At 37.7% G+C, this 20,436-nt stretch overlaps 1 protein-coding gene across 1 annotated transcript; it reads right to left on the minus strand.

The window, feature by feature from the left end:
* Positions 1–1,176: 1,176 nt before the first annotated feature.
* On the minus strand, positions 1,177–15,453 carry LOC110175693 (neuronal acetylcholine receptor subunit beta-2-like). The gene is given in 9 exon segments (XM_055158058.1): positions 1,177–1,770; positions 2,264–2,409; positions 3,136–3,581; positions 4,236–4,762; positions 5,339–5,448; positions 5,543–5,575; positions 5,577–5,588; positions 6,615–6,760; positions 15,316–15,453. Coding segments are annotated over 9 exon segments (1,542 nt in total). The 5' UTR covers positions 15,422–15,453; the 3' UTR covers positions 1,177–1,754.
* Positions 15,454–20,436: the final 4,983 nt, after the last annotated feature.

A 20,436-nucleotide genomic window follows, 5' to 3' on the forward strand; every position in this document is an offset into this window, starting at 1 on the left:
AAAGTGTATTCCAGGTTAGTAAAATCAAACACATGCCACAACTGACACATTATCGCAAACTTTCCTTAAATATAAAAATATACACATTACTTTGACAGCGACCTTGTCTCAAGATGAACCAGTATCAAAAGCCTCTCTACTTCATGTTGTCAGCAGACTTTTCCAAATGTCACTTATCCCATCCACAAAAGCAATAAAATGTTTTCTGCCTCACTAACACTTTCTCGCTCTCATATTGTGCGAGCGCTTAACTAAATTTACCCTGCAGCACAGAGCTCCTGCTGTCGACTCAGACAACACCGCTCCGTCCCACTGTTCTCACAAGGGAATCAAAAGTCAAACACAGAATCAACCAGTAATGAGCAAACACTGAGACAGGTGAAAAATGTTATTAACTGAGAGGGCTTTACATGAATATTTGGAGAAATAGTATAGGAAACACACAAAATTGTATCTCTTATCCAAGGTCACTGGTTACTATACAAAAATATAGTTAAGTAGTGCCTGATTCTTAATATTATCATCAAAAATATAAATGGAAAAATACATCTGATTCTAAACAGAAGTATTTTTAAAGGTGCACCATGTAATTTTCCTTGTCTCCGTGGAGACGTTGTCACTTATAAGACAAGATAAGTAGGTGCGTCAAAGTAAGAAAAAAACTGTTTAAATAAATGTGACATAAGTTTAATAATGTCACACAACATTCCAGGCAAAGCATTAATATTGGAGACAAGCACAGGTGGTGAGCCCTTCACCAAAAAGTTACACAGTACACCTTTAAAGACTAAATCAGGACTTGTATCTTGCATTGTGCTCTTCAAGTGAGTCTAATATAGATTTATTCAACTGATTATTTTTGGTTTGTTTATAACTAATTTAAAAAGTTTTTGATATAACTCGCTATAAATTATTTCTAGGCAATAGAAAAGTGTGGTGCACAGTATACAGCAGATATGCACTGTAATATAATTCAATTTGGATTTCATCTCAATATTATCTCTTACTGTTAGTGCAGTGGAGTTGAGGAGGTGGAGTTTGCTGTAAACTATGTCTTTCCTGTTTGCCGATTTCTAGCTTTAATTCATAAAAATAAAGTGTATCTTCAACAAGGCAACAGTTTACAGAAGTTTCTGTGCTGGAAAATAAGAAACTACTTACTTTTTATAACTAAAAGTGACCTTTTAATTCAATATTTAAGGCATTTTATGACAGGGTGAGTAACATACACAGTGTGTACACATCTGATAAACATCTGATAAACACATCAAAGACAACCAGTGACAAATTCACTGTGTATTTTGTGAGTTAATACATTGTGACATATTACAGACTAAAATAGATACGTTACTGTTACAGACAACAAAGTGGTATGTTAATGATTATGCTACAGGACTTATATTATTCATATGAATAATAACATTTTAGAAAATATGATCCAACCAATAATATGAGTGACTTGTCCATGACTTGTAAAGATGGCAGCAGAAATAGTATTACTATGCTGTACTTGATACATTAGGTTTACAGTATAAATAGATATTATTATCAAAAACATCTGTAGCCCATTGTCTGGGCATAGCAACAAGTAAGGGAAAAAAAAGGTTTAGGATGCCACAGCTTCATGTCCAACTTGCTGTTCCCACTCATTGCTGGCTGGCTACACTTACACTCCAAAGCATAGGAGAACAGTGCAGTCCATAATACTCCAGCTAAATAGTAAATAAAACATTTTATGCCGTCAACTGTAGCTCCTAGAAATCTCCATACCTGTTGGAGGGAAAGAAAACAGATTGGGTATATTTACATGGTCAGAAAAAAAAATCTAAAAACTGGAAGAAACAAAAAAAAAAACAGTAATAAGGTTTTCTGTTATGTACCTCTTTATACCAAAGAGAAATCAGTGTCAATTAATCAATGGATTTTTTGAGTAACTGTTGAATTTGGAAGACAAATTACAATGAATTATAAAATATCTCTTTCATTATGTATCTTTTTTTCTTTCATTTGTTGTCTTTGCCACATAAGTTTGTTCTTTTTTGCATGATTTTCTTTGTCAAAAGTGGCACATGTGTGAACAATCAGAAAGAAATTAGACTACACATCAGAATAATTGTTTACATGACATTTCAATGACCTAATAACTCCAGAAATCAGACAATGATCAGATTTGGTGTGCATGTGAACAGCCACTGTCAGAAAAGGTTGATTAGTGTGTTGCTAGGAGATGGGAGGTGTGTTTTTAACCATCTGTCTGACTCACTCTGTGTCATCGGCTGTGGGCGTGTTCCAGCTTTGAAACAGTGGCTGCATGAAGAGGCCCAGGGTCCCCACCACACACACCAAGATGAAGATCCACAAGAACATGCGGTCAATCACCATGGCCACGTACTTCCAGTCCTGAATTATCTAAAATGAGACAAGTTTGGTTGTGTTATGCAAGTAACAAATAAATAAAGAAACTAATTTCCCATTACAAGTTCAAAATCATATTTTTTTAAAAAGGCAAAGAGGATTATTGTCCTAAAGCTTTACTGTATTAACTGCTGCTGTGTGGACCGCAAATATGTACTGCATTATATTTATATTCACAGTAGAGTCAGTAAATGTGAACATGAGACTGGCAGCTTGGTGAGTCTGCCATGAGCAATTACAGCAAAGCAACCTGTTTGTAATATTTATATAACCGAGGATCTTTTGGGAGCCGACGTGCTTAGAGCTATAAATCTGGGGTTAGAGTTCAACCTTTAATGTGGATATGTTGTACTTTTGGAAGAGCACAGGGAGGCAAAAGGCCCCTAGAACAATACAAAGTTTAGCAGTTTCACTTTGATATATTGTAGTTTATTTAATGGTGCCAGTGCATATTAAAAGTCTCCCTAGGCCTGTCAAAGTAAAATACAACAGCACACAATTTTAGATGTATTTACTGGTGTTGCAGTAGGCACATTTGTTTGTCTTTTCCTAATTTCTTCTGAGTTTTAATCTGCTACACTGCATAAAATTATTGTAGAATTGTCATTACTGAGAATTTTTTTGTCTCCTTTGTACATTTACACATGGGACAACTAGATTGTAAAATAAAAGTAAAATAGCTTGATTCCTTTCTTTACAAATGCAAAAAAGTATCCTTACCCCTTCATCATCATCTTCAGTCTTCATGTGTTCAGCGATGTACTTGACTCCCTCCACGGCCTCCTCCAGAGCAGGGTCCAGTGGGTGACCCAGGGACCTGCCAAAGTCAGAGAATCCGCCCCCTCCTTCTGGCAGTTCAGTTCCTTTCCAGCAGTACTTTTGTGAATAGTCTTCCTGTGCATAGAAGTCCCCTCCTAATCTTATACTGGAGAGCTGTGAGTTGAGTGTTGTGGTACTCCGGATTGGGAACTTCACCTTGAGCTTGTCCCTGTTGTTGGATCGAGGGCGGGTCATAAACAGGAAGTATGGGAGGCGTACGAGGAAGATACGTTTGACCCAGTCGGGCATGTAGTGAGTGGAGGGGGAGCGGTGGTGAACGTTCAGGACACAGGCACAGGACACAATGGAGAATGTGACCAGTACCATAGTGAACATCAAGTATTTACCTGAGGAAACAACACATATAATTATTCAGCACTATATTATATTATAGTTGCCAACTTTTTATTTTACTAAAATGTTAAATTAATATTTTACTAATATATTTTTTTATGTTGTAGATTATTTGTGACTTTCAAATATATATATATATATATCAGCCACAACAGATGGATATCAACCACAACAGATGGAAACTAGCCTCATAGCAAAGATCTGGCATTTTTTTATACATGATATATGTGTTGATTAATATACTGTCCCTTTCTGAGACTATTCAAACATGCATGAAGCACTGAAAATACAACAGTGGGTGAGTAAATAGTGAGGGAAAACAACTATAGCATGGTTAAAAGCTCTGAAAGGTTGATTTTGTATTTTAAGCCTTGAAGATTGTCCACCTTCCTCAAAGTAGTTGTGACAAACATTTGGGTCCACTATCTGTCAGTTGTGAAAAAGTGCATTTAACCTAAAACAAACCTAAATTATTAAAATATATAAAATTTATCTCTTGCCATTTCTAACAATAGGGCAGTTTTTACATAAAGTAGATGTTATTTCCAACACCTGCCACCACGCCTGCCAAACTTCTCAGAAGTCAGATTTATGTTATTTAAATTATTTTGATGTTTACAAATATTCCTTAAAAGCCGATGACAGACCTATGAGGGGCACTGCCAGGGAGGTGGGTGGTACTATCTTTGATATTAGCAGCAGGAACACAGTTAGCGCCAGGAGCACTGAAATGCACAGCGTCATCTTCTCTCTGCAGTCTGACGGCAGGTAGAAAACCAAGATGGCCAACGACGTGATCAGAATACAAGGGATGATCATGTTAATAGTATAGAACAGCGGCTTCCTCTGAATAATAAAATCATAGGTAATATCCAGGTAGGTTATGTCATTAGGGTCTTCATTTTTGCGTGCTGGTAAAGACACAATGTCCCACTCTCCGCTGGGCGTGAAGTCGTCTCTGCTGGCGTAGTCACTGGTGAGGACTACATCGATCTCTGTGTGGTCATAGGTCCAGGAGCGGAACTTGAGGGTGCAGTTCTGTTGGTCGAATGGGAAGTTCTGAACCTCAATGGGACAGGCCGACTTGTAGATGGCCGGAGGGAGCCAGAAGATGTCCCCTGTGTTGGACACCACAGCGTTGCAATAAAAGGAGACTTCATAAACACCATCCGCACTGGGAAACATAGACAAGAAATAACCACAGATCGAAAATTAATTCAACTAACAATGTTATCATATTACACATAATTAATTTTGTCATGAATTAATATGTCTGTGCTTCATACTATGAATAAGGTCATGGGTGAATTAATAAAATGAAAATTAGATGAAAGTAGATCTTATAGCTCCAGCAAGTGCACTCCATGGTGTGTTATACTGTTATACTACATTTTGAATTTTGATATACTGTTTGTTGAAGCCAATACATACAATATATAAAATGTGATTAAACTGTGATAACTACACATTTGAGATGAATGAGGACAAGATCCAAGCAATAGATAAAACGTATTAGTGTTTCTAAGACAACTTTTCTTGACTGTAAATAAAAAGGAGTATATAACAAAAAGGGGACTATAACTAAAATGAATACTTTTTTTATTTTTATTTTTTTTTGAAAATTAAGCCTTATAAAATTAAGCTGACTCGCAAACAGGCTAATGGCCTGTAAAATCTGTAATACTATTATGGGATTTGGCTATGAATGCCTAGAATGTATGTCTTTCTTTTGTTTTTCCTGCCAACTCACTTGTTGTAGAGCACAATGTCTGGCAGCCAGATGAGTTTTGATGGTATTCGCAGTTTCTTAATGCCACCATATTTTTCTGGGTCCCACCTGAGCCTGTAGTCATTCCACTCCTGTATATAGAATATAACACAAAGGAAAAATGCATGAGTAAGAGTTTGCACAGCTGAGAAAGGTCATCGGTAGCAAGTCAGCACAATACTGCACCTGGAAGAGCCACACGTTGGTCGTCATTATCTGCTTCCCGTTCATTCTGAAAATAGAGAGTAACACACTTTGAACACAGATATACCACACAAAGGCCTGTCTGTGTAGTTAAACTGTACTATTTTTCACAAGGTTTTGTTCAATATTTAAAAGATATTTGTTACCGCTGAGATGGATTGCCATGAAATGACCAACCATCCATTTCCTAATTGTCTGGCCTGCTTACTGAGCACTGTGCACTGTATCTGAGCATACAATGAATGAAAAGCTGTGCTCTATAGCTGAATAACCAATAAATCTAATAGCAACACATTTCTGGCTGCTGGACCTGGAGTCTTTTGTGTTTAAAATCGGTGGAAATTAAATCTGTCTTTAATGTGTTCATGTTTATTTCAAATAGGCATGACAGCACCTATTTGTTCTACTACTATATGAAGTAAACATATTCAAATCAAATATATAATTGTACTTATGACAATTGAAATAATTTATTCTTAAAAAAAAATAAAAATTCAAGTCACGATGTTGTTTGTTTTCATTGTGTGTTGCTGTTTATCCAGTCAAAACGCAGAGTGTGTTTTCCGCTTTTAGTTAGGGTTACAATGAACAGACATTTATTTGTTCTCAATATGCAAGTTAAGACTGTGATTTTAGTCCTCTTTTTAAACGAGTATGCAAACACATATTTTCCCTGTGATGTAGTTATTATAGTATTATATTACATGAATATTTTCTTTATCTGCCTGGAAATATTAGATACACTGTTCTTCCTGTTGCCCCCAAGCAGTGTCAGATTTATGTGTTTTATACTTTAAGGCTGATCAAATCTAATCTTTATGTTATTGTTCTTTGGAAACACCTGGTCTCCTAAAGCTGTGTTTCTTCATATTATTTCTTTCGACGTTTATTTCAACTGTATACAAAGAAGGGAGCATTATAGACAGTAGTATGCAGACTGAAAAAGTATCAGCAAAAGTACATCATTCAATAATACTATACTATCATGACAGGACTACATTCAGTATAATTTTAAAAGTGCATACATTTTGCTATAAGAATCTGAAGTACTGACCACACTGATGAGCTGGGACAGAGAAACTTGTATGGAGATGGTGACCTGTTGGCTCTTGTTCACTGCAGGTCGGATCAGTTTGTTGTAGCGTTCTGGCCCCAGCAGGTGGTTCACCAGACGCTCCTCTGCGTTCTCTGCTCTGCTGCCTACACACACATAGACACAAATCAGATACCTTTTGTTGTGTTTATTTAATATGCATTGTACTTAATACAGTCTGGGATGAAAGCTTTAAAAGTTGCAGTTCAAGAAGAATATGCTATTATATGGTGACCCTGTAGCACAGTGGTTAGAGCATTCACCCACCAACCCAAAGTTTAATGTCTGATCACAGCTCTGACCAGTGTTGTGCTGTTTTTGTGTCCTCAGGCAAAACACTTCGCCGACCTTGCTGTTTGAGTGATGGTGGTGGTTAGAGATTCACTAGAATCATTTGAATCATGGTTCAGCCCTGGAATTGACGATCTCTACTGAAAAAGGCTAAAAGACAGCTGTTATGTTGAAAACTACCACGTCATGACATCAAGACGGGACAGAGCATTTTGAGCTTTGGAGATGTAGACAGATCAATAATTATGGAATACTCAAACATATGTGAATGAAACCAAACATAACTGCAGGTATGTTTTTGATGAGGTAACAACATTAGAACATGACTTAAAGCTCACATTAATCAATTAGGCATAGTACAGAACCTTTAAATTGCCATTCCAAACATAAAATAGTAAAATGTTTGTGCCTTTAGGTTTAACACAAGAGGAAGGGTTGTGTTACTGAACGCCAGAAGTACTTAAAGATAAAAGGCAGTTGCCCTGTGGTGGCACATGTTCTTTTCCCTGCTGTAGTTTAGAGCCTCATAATTAATGTTTATACTCCCAAATGATGAGCAATAAACAAGTAATCTGTGAGTAAACTACACCACAGGGCATTTAAATTGTCTTCTAATGAGTGAGTGGTTTGTGCTTCAAGGTTTAAGCACAAAAGAACAAACTACATCCAGTCAAGCATCTTTCCCAATGTGCAGATCTCCATAACTTCGTGTCTCTACTCAACCTGAAAGTATGACTTATGTAAAACTGATTAAATACATGAATAATTTTTGTGGAGTAGCAGAATAGCCTCAAGCCCTGGCTTTGAGCTTCCATTATGTCCACATTGTCAGAGCAGAGTTGACAACAGCATCAGGGAGAAGGATATTTTTGAGGATATGCAGAATGTGTCTGTGTCGCATGAATTGTGGGTTTCAGTGAGTTTACATGAAGCACTGGCCCGGAAAGCTTCCTACTGGTCTAGGATCCAAGTGACAATAGTTCTTAACATATGATATATATTAGGGGTGGGAGATATATCGATATTTTAAATATATCGAGATAGTTTTTAAACTCGATATGAATTCTGACATATCGTATATATCGATATAATGTTTATATTCAATTTTGATTTCGCCGCTTCACTTGTTTGTCTTCTCTCTCGTCGCCTCCGCGCGTCTCCCTGATTTTGTTCGCTCGTGTCTCCTTCACTCTTCACTATCGCCGTGAACACCGAAAGTTGGTGCCAGTGAAAAGCTTCAAGCACCATGAACCTTTTCCACCATTTACAGACAAAACCATCAGCAGCACATCCTCATATTCCACCAAGTCTCGTCCTTTAGCCCGAAAGAAGCTAAACGAGCTGAGCTGCGTGAGAAGTGCGCTGTTTATGCAAATGAGCCATGCGCTTAAGTTTCGTTTCTGTAAAATGTAAACACACGTGCGCAAAACTGCATTAAACACATTATTATCTCAAACGGGCTGATGTGGCTCTATAGTCGTTATGCTTTATATATTGTAAAGTTTAGCAATGTAAAGTTGTTTTATGCAGAATATTTTAATTAATAATCTGCTGCAGTGTCACTTGTACAATAGTGTTTGGAAACGTTGGGTTTGATCTGCAGTGGATTGTGGGATTAAACCTCAGAGCTCCTTACTGCTGGATAATAACATGGATCTATTAAAATAAGGAACATCCTGAGCTTCTTCTGCTAAATGAGCTCATGGTTCTGGTTCTGGTTTGGATAACAGAGTTAATGGAAAGATGAGCTTGTGTTGAGTTGTTTTATTTATGAATGAAAAGAAGGAAATATGTATTATTTCTTTTATTAACATTACATTACAGTTAAATTATTATTTATGTAATTAGGGTTTTTTGTAATCTTAAATGTTCCTATATGAACTGCCGACCTCTTACACTTCAATTTTTTAAAAAAGGACCTTGTGGAATTTGGCAGATTTGTTTTTTGCAGTTTTCAGTTTTAGGGGGTTATTTTTTCTTGAACATATATCGAGATATATATCGTATATCGAGATATAGCAAAATATATCGAGATATATTTTTTGATCCATATCGCCCAGCCCTAATATATATGTACATATAACCCACTAGCCGCCATGTTACAAACGAGAAATGAGCATGGGGGCGCTTCAACTCTGGCTCCAATTGATTTTACTTTTTCTTTTTTTTTTTTTTTTTTTTTGTAGCACAGTGTAGTGAAGCAAGAGGGTTCTGGGTTTGATCCCTGGGTCGTTTGGGCTTTTCTGTGTAGATTTTGCATGTTCTCCCCATGTCCAGGTGGATTTCCTCTGGGCATTCCGGTTTCCCCCATTAACCTGAAAACATGCCCCCGAGATAGGTAATAATGCTCAAGCTAAGGTAGTCCTGACCAAACCTAGCAACAAGATTATGGAGATGGGTCCCCGGGCACCCCATGTGCTACCCACTGTTCCTGAAAGGATGGATGAAATGCAGAGGACCATTTTCCTCTGGGGCTTAGGCCACTTCTTTATACAGGCTATGGTTCTTAATCAACTTCAAGGATTTGTGTTTATTACAACCAAATCATGAAAGGCGACTCAGAACTGCACATAATTTGAAAGTAAAAGGTTATCTGTCACTGCGTATCTGTATACAGGCATGTTGAAGTAAAGGGATATGCTCCAGTTAGTCAAAGAGACAAACAGGAATGGGAGGAGGAGTGGCAAAATGAATGTAATAATTATAATCTACATAAAAGTACTCCGGTTAAAAAGCTCCAATTTCACAAGTGATAACCATCCATCGCATACAGTAATTTGCATGGGGCAAATTTAAAAGTCCTTACATGAAAAATCAATGGGTACTTTAATTGCAATGCTCATATATTGCTGTTATGAATGACAGAAAGAGAGTGAGGACCAAATATGAGTACATGAAAAATAAGGAACATTTTTATAATCTTTATAGCCGACCTCTCAGGATAAATACTATGTCGACTTATTCAACACTCGAAAGATGGAACAATACTATTTGGGAGTCAATATTTATCATGTGTACTTCTGGTGGCAAGTTTTGATTAATGTGTTTAGATTTGAGCTGATGAAGTTTGAATTATGAACTGACTAATTACTTAAGTGTTGCAATCCTCTGTTTATTTATTGCAGCTCAACAATTTTAACAATATTGTACAAGTAAAGTACATTGGATAATATATTAACAATATATAGCACTTCAAAACTTCTTATTGTGACAGGCTGACTTTATAGCCTTGACAAAAGAACAGTAGTGGCGAGCAGAGAGTGCAGAAACATCTGTGCAGACAGAGAGAAAGAGTGCAGAGAGCTGGACACCCCAAGGTCAAGGTGGGAAACACCTCCAATAATAGTGGAGAATGACCAAGCTAAGGTCTTGAGGGACTTTCCGATACAACCTGACATAATGGTGCTGGCAAACCAACCACATATAGTGATGTTGGATAAGCAACAGAACAAAGTCGTGGGGCACTGGTAGGTAACACCAAGAAAAAGGAACATGAGAAACTAGAGAAATACCGAAGGCTCAAGGAAGTGCTTGAGAAGACCTGGAAGGTGAAGACAGCCCTACATGATTCTTGATTTCTAATATGGAGCCTGGCTACAAATTAGCTCCTGTTAGCAACTGTTAGCATCGCGAGCTTCATTTAAGTGGAGTTGAATATGAGCTGAACACTGGGTGACGTCACACTCACATAGTCCACTTCTTTATACAGTCTATGGTTTTAAATTCTTAATTCCTTTGGCAACTGCCCTAACAGTTCCTAAAAAGCACATTTATAGTTCAAGAAATAGCTATAATGTATGGCTTTGTATTTCACACTATGTTAGCGGTGGTGATGTTCATGATGAAGGATAGGATACAACATGTTCTGACTAGAGCCTCCGGTCTACAGGGAAACAAAAACTTACAACAATAACAACTACAAGAAAGACAGAAGAGCATCATGCTTTCTCTGAGTATTGCACCAGCTGAATTATTTAACATTTCACCGTTTCCTTCCCTTTGATGGAGGCTCAGGGGTAAAGCTTCACGGTGTCATCTGCCCTATTTGATCTTTGTTACAAGGTTTAGCTGAAAATGATGAAAAAAACCCAAACAAAGAACAGAGTGAGTAATACAATTCATTGAAGGGCACACCTTAGGTTAGCTGGTGATGGTTGGTTGTAGAGGCAGACAATATTGATATTTTTGTGTTCCTGATAACAATAATCAGGCAGTAGTTTGGCAATCCAAAAGATATAGCAAAAATGTGCCCTTAAATGTATTATTTAGTGTTTAAAAGGCCCATATCATGCTATTTTCTGATCTATGTTATAATGTGTTTTGTTTCATTCATACATGTTTAACACAGAAAACCTGCATATTTACGCTGAGGTCTTCTCTCAAATAGAAAACACACTGTTCCACCTTGTGATGTCATGTGGTAATACATACACCTTCACTAGAGTCAGTTGGATCACTTCAGTCCTGGAATTGCAAGTCCCTTTTGAACTAAAGGTAAAAGCTGTTAACTTGAAAACTGCATAACACCACAAGGTGAAACAGGCCATTTTGATCTTTGGAGATGTAGACAGTAGAGCTGATATATCGGTTGGCTAATATTATCGGCCGATATGGGCTCCCAAAGATGTATCGGCTATTGGCCGATATGCTTGCTGATATGGGCCGATATATATAAGCTTAGACTCTCTACATTATGTTCATTTAATCCAATTTACAGACAGATAAATGTCCTAATATGTGGCTCCGCATCAGTATTTATCTGCGGAATCATTTGTCTGTGTGTGTGTGTCCGTACTGTCCCTGAACACACCCCCAGAGACACATTACTTCACTCATGTGCTCTTGTTTACACCCGCAGCCGTGCGCAACACTGAGATTATATTCTTTTTACGGACAATCTGTTTTAAGTTTGGATTAAAAGGACATTTATTAGTGCAGACTTGTGATGTGAGGAGGAGCCTGTGTGAGCGGTGAGTGTTGGAAATACATCGACTTTGAAGCTAGTTTTGGTTAGCGATTAGCTGCTGTAGCTCTGACACATAAACAGGCTGTTTTCTATTGGCCTATTGTAAAGTGACTATATTGGCCTTATATTTGTTATTGGACCTGCATTGATATGTAAATGAGCTGTGAATAGACGTGTGAATGATCCACATTTATGCATATAATTAATTACCACGGCGTAATTACCAAACGACGGGAGCCTGCTTCTTATTGGGAGCCATGTTTTCTCTTTCTCTCACTTTTTTTCTCTTCACGCCGCATGTAGACTGGGGATGTGCATTCGACGAAATTTTCTTAATCGATCTTCGGAAGAATTAACAATAAATTATCGATTAATCATTAACGTTTTTATATTAAAATGATCATCATTGTTATTACTATCTGCACTACTAATCTGCATAAATAAATTCAACTTTACGACATATAAACCATAACCACTCTACAGCCACATCAATCCGTTTGAGATTATAATGTGTGTAATTCAGTTTTGCGCAACTCTCACAGAAACGAAACTTAAAACCGCATCGCTAATTTGCATAAACTCAGCGAAGATAAAACTACTGCTCTTGTGCGCTGATGCGGTCAATTTCTGTCAGATTAAAAGACATGACTCAGTGGAATACAGGTTAGTGAGACCAGATTTGCGTTTGTCAAAACCAGGACACTGTACGGGGGGTGGGAGATGGGGACTCGTCATCGACATGGCGCTCTCACCTTGCAAAGCTTTTTCCCACTGGACACCGAAACATATGTGCTGCTTTATACACTGTGCGCATGGCCTCACACTTGTCCCGAACGCAACGGAAAGCGTGGAAGTTCTTGTAGAAGTCATTGTTAAATACACATTTGTGCTTCAGTACGTTGTAGGCGGACTGACTGTTTGTGTTTCCTCGCTCCTTCTGCGTGCAGAGAGCTACATGTATGGACCCCTGTTTGGTCACGCTACGCACAGCAACCTACATTCGGTTTGTCGATTAAAATGAACGTAATCAATGAAATTCTTAGTGATCAATTATCGATTAATCGACTAATCATGCCCATCCCTAATGTAGACCCGTAGTTTGACAGTGGGCAGCAGCTGAAAATGAAACTTTCAGAAATCTGCGTGTGCATAGGATAGAAAAAGTGTGCATATGGCTGCAGTTCAGCATAAAATGAATAAACCAGGACTAATCTTGGGCTTGAGAGAAGGAGAGAGATAGAGACCGAGTCCTGACACTCAGTCCTGGTTCAGTTCTGGTTTAGTCCTGTTTTACACATGGTTTAGATTTGTTTTAGTCCTGGTTTAGTTCTTTTTCAGTCCTAGTTCAGTTCTGGTTTAGTCCTGCTACCCATCACTAGTAGCTAGAATGTGATCTACTGTCTGTAAATATGACGTAAATAGTCAAAATAACAATAAATGTTGCCTAAATAAACCCAGTTTAAAATCCACCAGAGCCAAACCTAAGTTTTTTAAACAATTCAAGATTTACAGTGAATTTTTACATCACTAAATATATCGGCGATTATATCGGCTATCAGCAGCTGCAACTCCCATTTTATCGGTTTCATAGAGGCCACAATAAAATCCATATCGGCCGGGCTCTAGTAGGCAGATTAGTAACGCTCTAAATGCAGGATTACTCAAACATGTACGAATGAAACACAACTGCAGTATATTTTTGAGGAGGTAACAACATTCTAACATGGCGTAAAGCTCACAAGAGTCAATTTTGCATAATGCAGGAGTGGCTCTTTTTGCATTTTGAGATGATTCATTATAAACAATATAATTTAAATTCAAATTCAGAAAATTTTCTAAACAATTCTGGACTTTGAACTAAGATATATTATTGTTAATTCGATATCTATTTTATATTTATATCTATCTGTATAGTTTCTACAAGGAAAGCAGCTAGAGTAATTCCTGTTATGCTATGCTAAATATATAATATTTTGTACAGTGCTTGTTATATTGTACAGCTCAGAGAAAATAGGTCAGGATAATAAAAGATTGCTCTTGTTTTCTAAGAGAAGTGGATATTTGCTTCCTAAAAGACTGGTACGGTCAAGAAAAAAAGGTCCTAAGTGAATTATTCAAACCCTTTTACAGAGTGTTTTCAGAGGATGACCTACGCTCCAATATAATAATAAAAACTAGTTCTCTGGGGCAAATGTTAAGAAAGGTTTACAGGTGAATGCACTTCAGTAAATTTAAATACTGTGGAATCTTTTTTTTTTCTTCCATTGTTTCAAGGGCCCTGGATATTTCTATCCTCTTCTTTACTTTTCTTTTTAATTGTAGACTCACATTACATACAATTGCATACTACTAATAATAGCACAGATTGTTCATTCCAATTGTGCTGAAATTATGTGTTCATTTATTTATTACAACTATATTGTTTTCTAACAACACTTACAACTCTTTGTCTTGCTCAAGGGCAGTTCACAATATGAGTGGAGAGAGAATTTAACTGCCAACCTGATTTATTATCAGCCTTGAGCACTTCTCTGTAAATTTGCTTTATAAGAGTTGTGTCAGTGTTTCTGATGGCTGTGTAGTTTTATGAGGTATGCTATCATGTTTTCTGCCAGCATTGCTTTGAGTTTGAAGGATTTATTAAGTCACTGAGTTTTGTTCTGGGATCATCACAGCAACTGTAGCTACTACCTGGCTTTCAAGTGCAGCTCTTACACTACTAATTGGGTTTATCCAGACTTGGAACCTGCATAAGTGACACATACACAATATAAAATGAATAAAAATGTATCTCCCTAATGACAAGCAGTTGACACCACCAGGTTTCTGATCTATGGAGAGGCAAGCCCGCTCACAGTTAGAATCCATGTTATAAAGTTGTATCCTCATCAAAATCCAACTTAAACTCCATACACCTTCACTAAAATTACTTGGATCATTTCAGCTCTAGAACTGCCCATCTCTACTGAACATAAACCACTGTAATTTAATCAGTGATATGTTTAATGAGACAGTGTGGAACATTCTAGGTAAAGTAATAAGTTCTCCATGGAGAAAAAAGAAAAGTTACATAATGCAACTTTAAAGTAGCCTCATTTAAGTTCTATGCCTCTAGCCGTAGCTCAGAGGCTCCATCAGAGAGAGGAGGACTACAGTGATAGCCTATTGATTGACAGTGGAGCGTCATCTTCACACACTTGGATGAGTGATGGACTTAATATGTGGACACCTACCACAAGAACACCATCTAGTCTATCACAAGAGCGTTAATGTCGAGATTTCTCACTCTAGCGTGTAATTAGCTACTTGCTTCAACAAATGGGGTAAATTTATAGGCTACATTTTGATCATTTTTAACGCGAACGCAAACTTGATAGGTCTTACCCATAATATAGTTAAACTTACTTGCAAGACATAGAACGAGAAGCAGAAGACAGGAGCTGGTAGTCATCTCCTTCCGGTTTGTAAACTTTCTAAATTGTGCAAACACCAAGTTGCATGTTGAATCCATAATTCCAACGATGATGAATCTGAGTATCGCGTCTTCAAAACTCTTCGCTTCCCTCTCCGCCGCTCCCCCGCGCCTGCTCCATCATCCGCGCGCTTTCCATTGAGATATCTCCCCGCGAAAATTATTTTCCTCTGACTGGGACAGCAGCTGATAGAGTTTCATTAACCGTGAAGTTCATTGTCATCGTGCGTCCGGTGACACGTCAATCTCGCGTTAATGAATGTAAGGCGCGTTGAGATTTGGAAAGCTCACCGGATCCAAGGCAGAGGGAAGGAGGAAAAAAGTTTGCCGTGTGTAAATGGCTCTGTCTTTGAAACGTGAAGGAGAGACACGGAGGAGGAGGGGTCACTGTGAAGAAAGTGAGTGAGTATAGGGCTTTAGGACTTTAGGACAAAGATCATTAGCGCATGAAGGCGATTCAAGTGCAGCATAATGTAGTGTAGCCCTATCTACCTTAATTAACCTAAATGAATAAAGTTATATTTTGAAGAATATGTTATGTGGGTCTCCTAAGATTCTCAGGGAGTCCCCCTGGATTCTTAGAAATGAGGGCTAAACTAGATAGTGAAAATTATAAGGAAGGATTGATATGTTAATTGCCTTTATAGAGTATTTCATAATCGTTAGCATACTGTTTTATGGCATTTGTATTAACTGACATAGTTAATAGTAGTATCTCAGGGAGGACAATAGGGATGACTGGGAGAAAAAAGGCCTAGGAGCCTAATGTTTGTATCAATGGACATAACAGCAACGGTGTTTTAAAGGAACTGTATGTAAGATTTTATTTTAAATTCCAAAACCTGGCCTATCTGTGTCACCAGATAATAGGTTAACATGTTCTTATCAAATATACCTATTTATATATATATATATACATACATACATACATACATATATATATATATATATATATATATATATATATATATATATATATATATATATATTATATATATATATATATATATATATATATATATATATATATATATATATATGTATATAGTATTAGCTTTATAGCTTATGCTGATTTATTCTTTCATTGCGGAAATCCAGTTGGTTTAAACCTTAAATGTCTCCCTATGATGTAAACCCTCACTACCTAAACCCCAGCACCTGCAGTCAAGCATAAATCAGTGCTAGTGCAGCCTCTGCAGCTCAGTGATTCTGGAGCCATCACATGAGACATTACAGCATACTTTTAAAAAAAAGACAAAGGAGAAAAGTAAAACCTCCTCATATCTCATAGTATTACGCTCTCTATTCAGTCCCCCTGATTACTCACTCATGCATGTGTAGGTACATTTTCCTGGTTATGTGGCTGCACACGACCACAGTTTTCCATCACAGAGGAGGAGGAGAGAGGAGATACAAGACCCAGTGCTGCGCCAGCCTCACGGGGAGACATAAAGGCCGGGTGTGAGAGCAATGAACAGCACAGGACAAGAGCAGGAGGCACTTCTTTTAGACTTTTCTACTCTGTCCATCATAAATATTACAGGCCACATTCACTGGATACTGGATAGTAGCACAGATCCTGCTGGTCTCAGGACTGAAGCAGCTCTTATAGGCTAATTTATTTATAACCATGCACAATGGGATAGTCAAGAAATTTGCTTGCAATAAATAAAATTATTCAGTGTCTTTTGGGTGGCAAATTATGAAACTGAGAAAAAGTGTTTGTATTAGACTAGAATCATTCTAAAGCAGCGTCTCACACACTTAATGGCATTTACAAAACACTGTTTATTCGTATGACTCTCATGACAATCAGAAATAATTAGGACATTAATACATGCAAAATATTGTTGGTTAAACTTACTTACTGCCTGTCAGAGGAATTCCTAGGGGAAGGGGGGTAGGGGGGTGGCTAGAGGGGGCAGCCACACAGGGTGCAAATTGGTGTAGGATCGCCACTGCTGCCTGTTACACCTCTGGCATCTAGGGCAGTAATAGAGTCATCCCTTTCACAGCTGCTGTTGTTGCTATTTCTTTAAAGGGCCTGTATTGCACAAATTTGACCTTTGTGAGCTTTAACCCATGTTATAATGTTGTTATCTCCTCAAAAACATGACCGGTGCTGTGTTTTGTTTCATTCACAATATCCTGGTTTATTAGTCTATCTCCAAAGCTCAAAATGCTCTGTTTCACTCAGTGATTCATGCAGTGGTAGTTTTCAAGTAAACAAGTAAACTGCTTCCTGTATTATCCCATGACAAAATAAGGTGGAACAGATTGTTTTCTGTTTGAGAGAAGAACTAAATATGCAGGATTTGTATGTTAAACATTTGTGAAAGCACAACTCAGGTATGTTTGTGATGAGTAAACAAGATATATATAGCATAGATCAGAAAATAGTGTAATATGGGGTCTGTAACAGATTTTCTTTTTCTGATACAGTTGTTAGCCCTATGCTCAACAGCCAGTGACTCAGAGGGTCACTGGTTTTCTTTTGTCGCTGTCACACAGCTGCCGAAGCATTACCAAGATGTCCAAACAAGGAGTGTGATGTGACTTGTTAGCAGAGCCTATGTGATATGAAGGGAAATCCTTTTGATATTATCAGTACTTGTTCAGATGAATATAGCTACAATATTTTTAACAACCCAAGTCTAAGTAACCATACAACACTGTCTGTGTCACCAATGCCCTGTAAACCATTTTTTCTATATAGAGTTTGGGAAACTCTTGGCGTAACAGTTTTCTCCATCCATTACACTGGAACAGTCATGAACAAAATTAATTCATGAATTATGGTCAAAATGTCTACTTTGATTGTATAGCTGTGAGACTTGAACATGCGCATGAATGGGGGGATTTGGCTGCAGTGCAAATCCCTGACTGTGCAGCCCATATAACTAACACATTACTTTCCCTGCATGGCCCACTGGACATTTCAATCAGCTGTAATGGAGGTGGATCTGGTCCTCACTCAACAGGAGCAAGGGCACCCGTGCATTTGGCTAAAGTCTACTGTTTCTATCGCCATTTATACACAAGAGATAACTTAGAACCTGTAGAACACAATATTTGTACACAAGTAAAAGTAGGCCTACTGCTATGTCAATATTTCACTACAAAGTTTGGATATCCCATCATAACACAGTAACAGTTTGCACTACTACTATACATATTCCACTACTACACTATAATTACTAATACTACAAATGCTATTGTTGACCTAATAGCATTTCTATTCTACCCCACTTTGACCTCAAGTATTTTTTAAGGTATTTTATTTGCTTTTCCTGTCAAAACATTAAAATTACAAAACAGTGTCTTTATCAGGCTAAAATATTCTTACTGTACCTGTCTGGTGAAGGGTCTTCCATCTGTTTCTTCCATAGAGATGTTAGATGATGAAAAGCATAATTATACTGTAAGTGGGCTCGCCTCTTCACAGATCTGACCAAACTTAGCCTGGTGAGGTTGCCTGCTTGTTTTCATAAAGATAGAAAAGTTTAATGCTTTACTATAGAATATTTCTGTCAAAGCAGGTACATCTCCATAGAGACAAGCAGGTGTAACTCTCAATTTCCAAAGTAGATATCTTACCTAAAACATACCTAAACATATACTGGGACCCGTAACATGATACAAATATCAGCCTGAGAAAATGAGTGGTACTTAGGGTTTAATCTTTTTATCCAGACTGGGGGTTTTGCTGAGTGTGCATATATTATTACTGTGAGTGCTGAGACTGCAACAAACAACCACCACTGACGACTCTACCAACATAACAGCAGCTGCACATGAGGTTTTTAGGTCTACAAGAAATATGGAGGAGCTATATGCAATTGTATGATGTCTACATATATGTGTCTTACTCCACACATTTCGTTTTTCCAGGTGCAAAGACAGAACAATGCCACTATACTGTATACACTGTGCACTATATTTGTGATTGTTGTGGCAGCTAATAGTATAGCTTTAAACTTCTGTATCCATGGAGACAAGCAGATGATGCTGTGGTGGTCATTAGACAATAGGCTGGTGGAGAGGTGACTGTGTTTCTTAAGATTTTTTTGAGCACTAAAATCAACTGCAAAGATATATAATTTATCATAGTTATACATACACATTCCATACTGTGGAACATAGGCATAGCAATATTAACTCCATGGAGACAAGCAGGTGCCTACACTTGCAGAAAGTTGAAGACAAAATTGTAGGCTCTTCAACTATTGCTTACACTAAGTTGGGACCTCTTTGTGTAGTATAGGCTACAGTATTGTTAACTGATCTTAATGTGACATCACCATCATTTTCCCTTTATGCATTCATTCACCTTTTACTAATTAAATGAATGAAAAGCAACAACAATAACACTTTTAACTGTACACTGATGAGGCAAAAAGGGGACAAGCCCGACTATGAGGTACTACTGTTTGAATAGAAATGGGACTTTTTTCATAAAATTTCCGTTACTCACCAGCAGATGGCAGAGTTAGGTAAGAATTAACTAACTTAAACTATAGGCCCACATTTCACTAAAGGAGAAAACATTTTAAATGTCGTTTAAGCACTACATAGATACAATGGACAGTAGAACATACATGCAACAGCCAAGAACAGTGTGTGGTTGGGATAACATCTCAAGTGTAGACAGCAGCAAGTGTGTATCAAATGTATTCATGACCGAAGATTGAATTAGGAGTCTTAATGGATGGCGGTAATGTTGAACAAATTGTTTAAGTGCAAGGCATTCACTGGGTTTTGATAAGAAGAAAATCAATGTAAATCTATACAGTGCAAAGTACAGTGATACACAGAGCAGCAATAAGTGCTCCACTTTGAGACAGATGGGTGACATCCAGGCAGATATGCCACTGCAGCCCGAGGCGAGAGGCTCAGAGGTGGGATTTGAATGATAACAACGTTGTAATGGTGTGGTGATGTGGGGAAGAGACTGACTAAAAATGGGGAGTAAATGCTATGGAGGCTTTATATGAAAAAAGCTTTCACCAAAAATCCTATGTTAAGTGCAGTTGACATCAAACTAATTAATGATT

The sequence above is a fragment of the Boleophthalmus pectinirostris genome, unplaced genomic scaffold (genome assembly GCF_026225935.1).
Source record: "Boleophthalmus pectinirostris isolate CB_2022bp ecotype Guang Dong unplaced genomic scaffold, ASM2622593v1 HiC_scaffold_22, whole genome shotgun sequence".
NCBI lineage: Eukaryota > Metazoa > Chordata > Actinopteri > Gobiiformes > Gobiidae > Boleophthalmus > Boleophthalmus pectinirostris.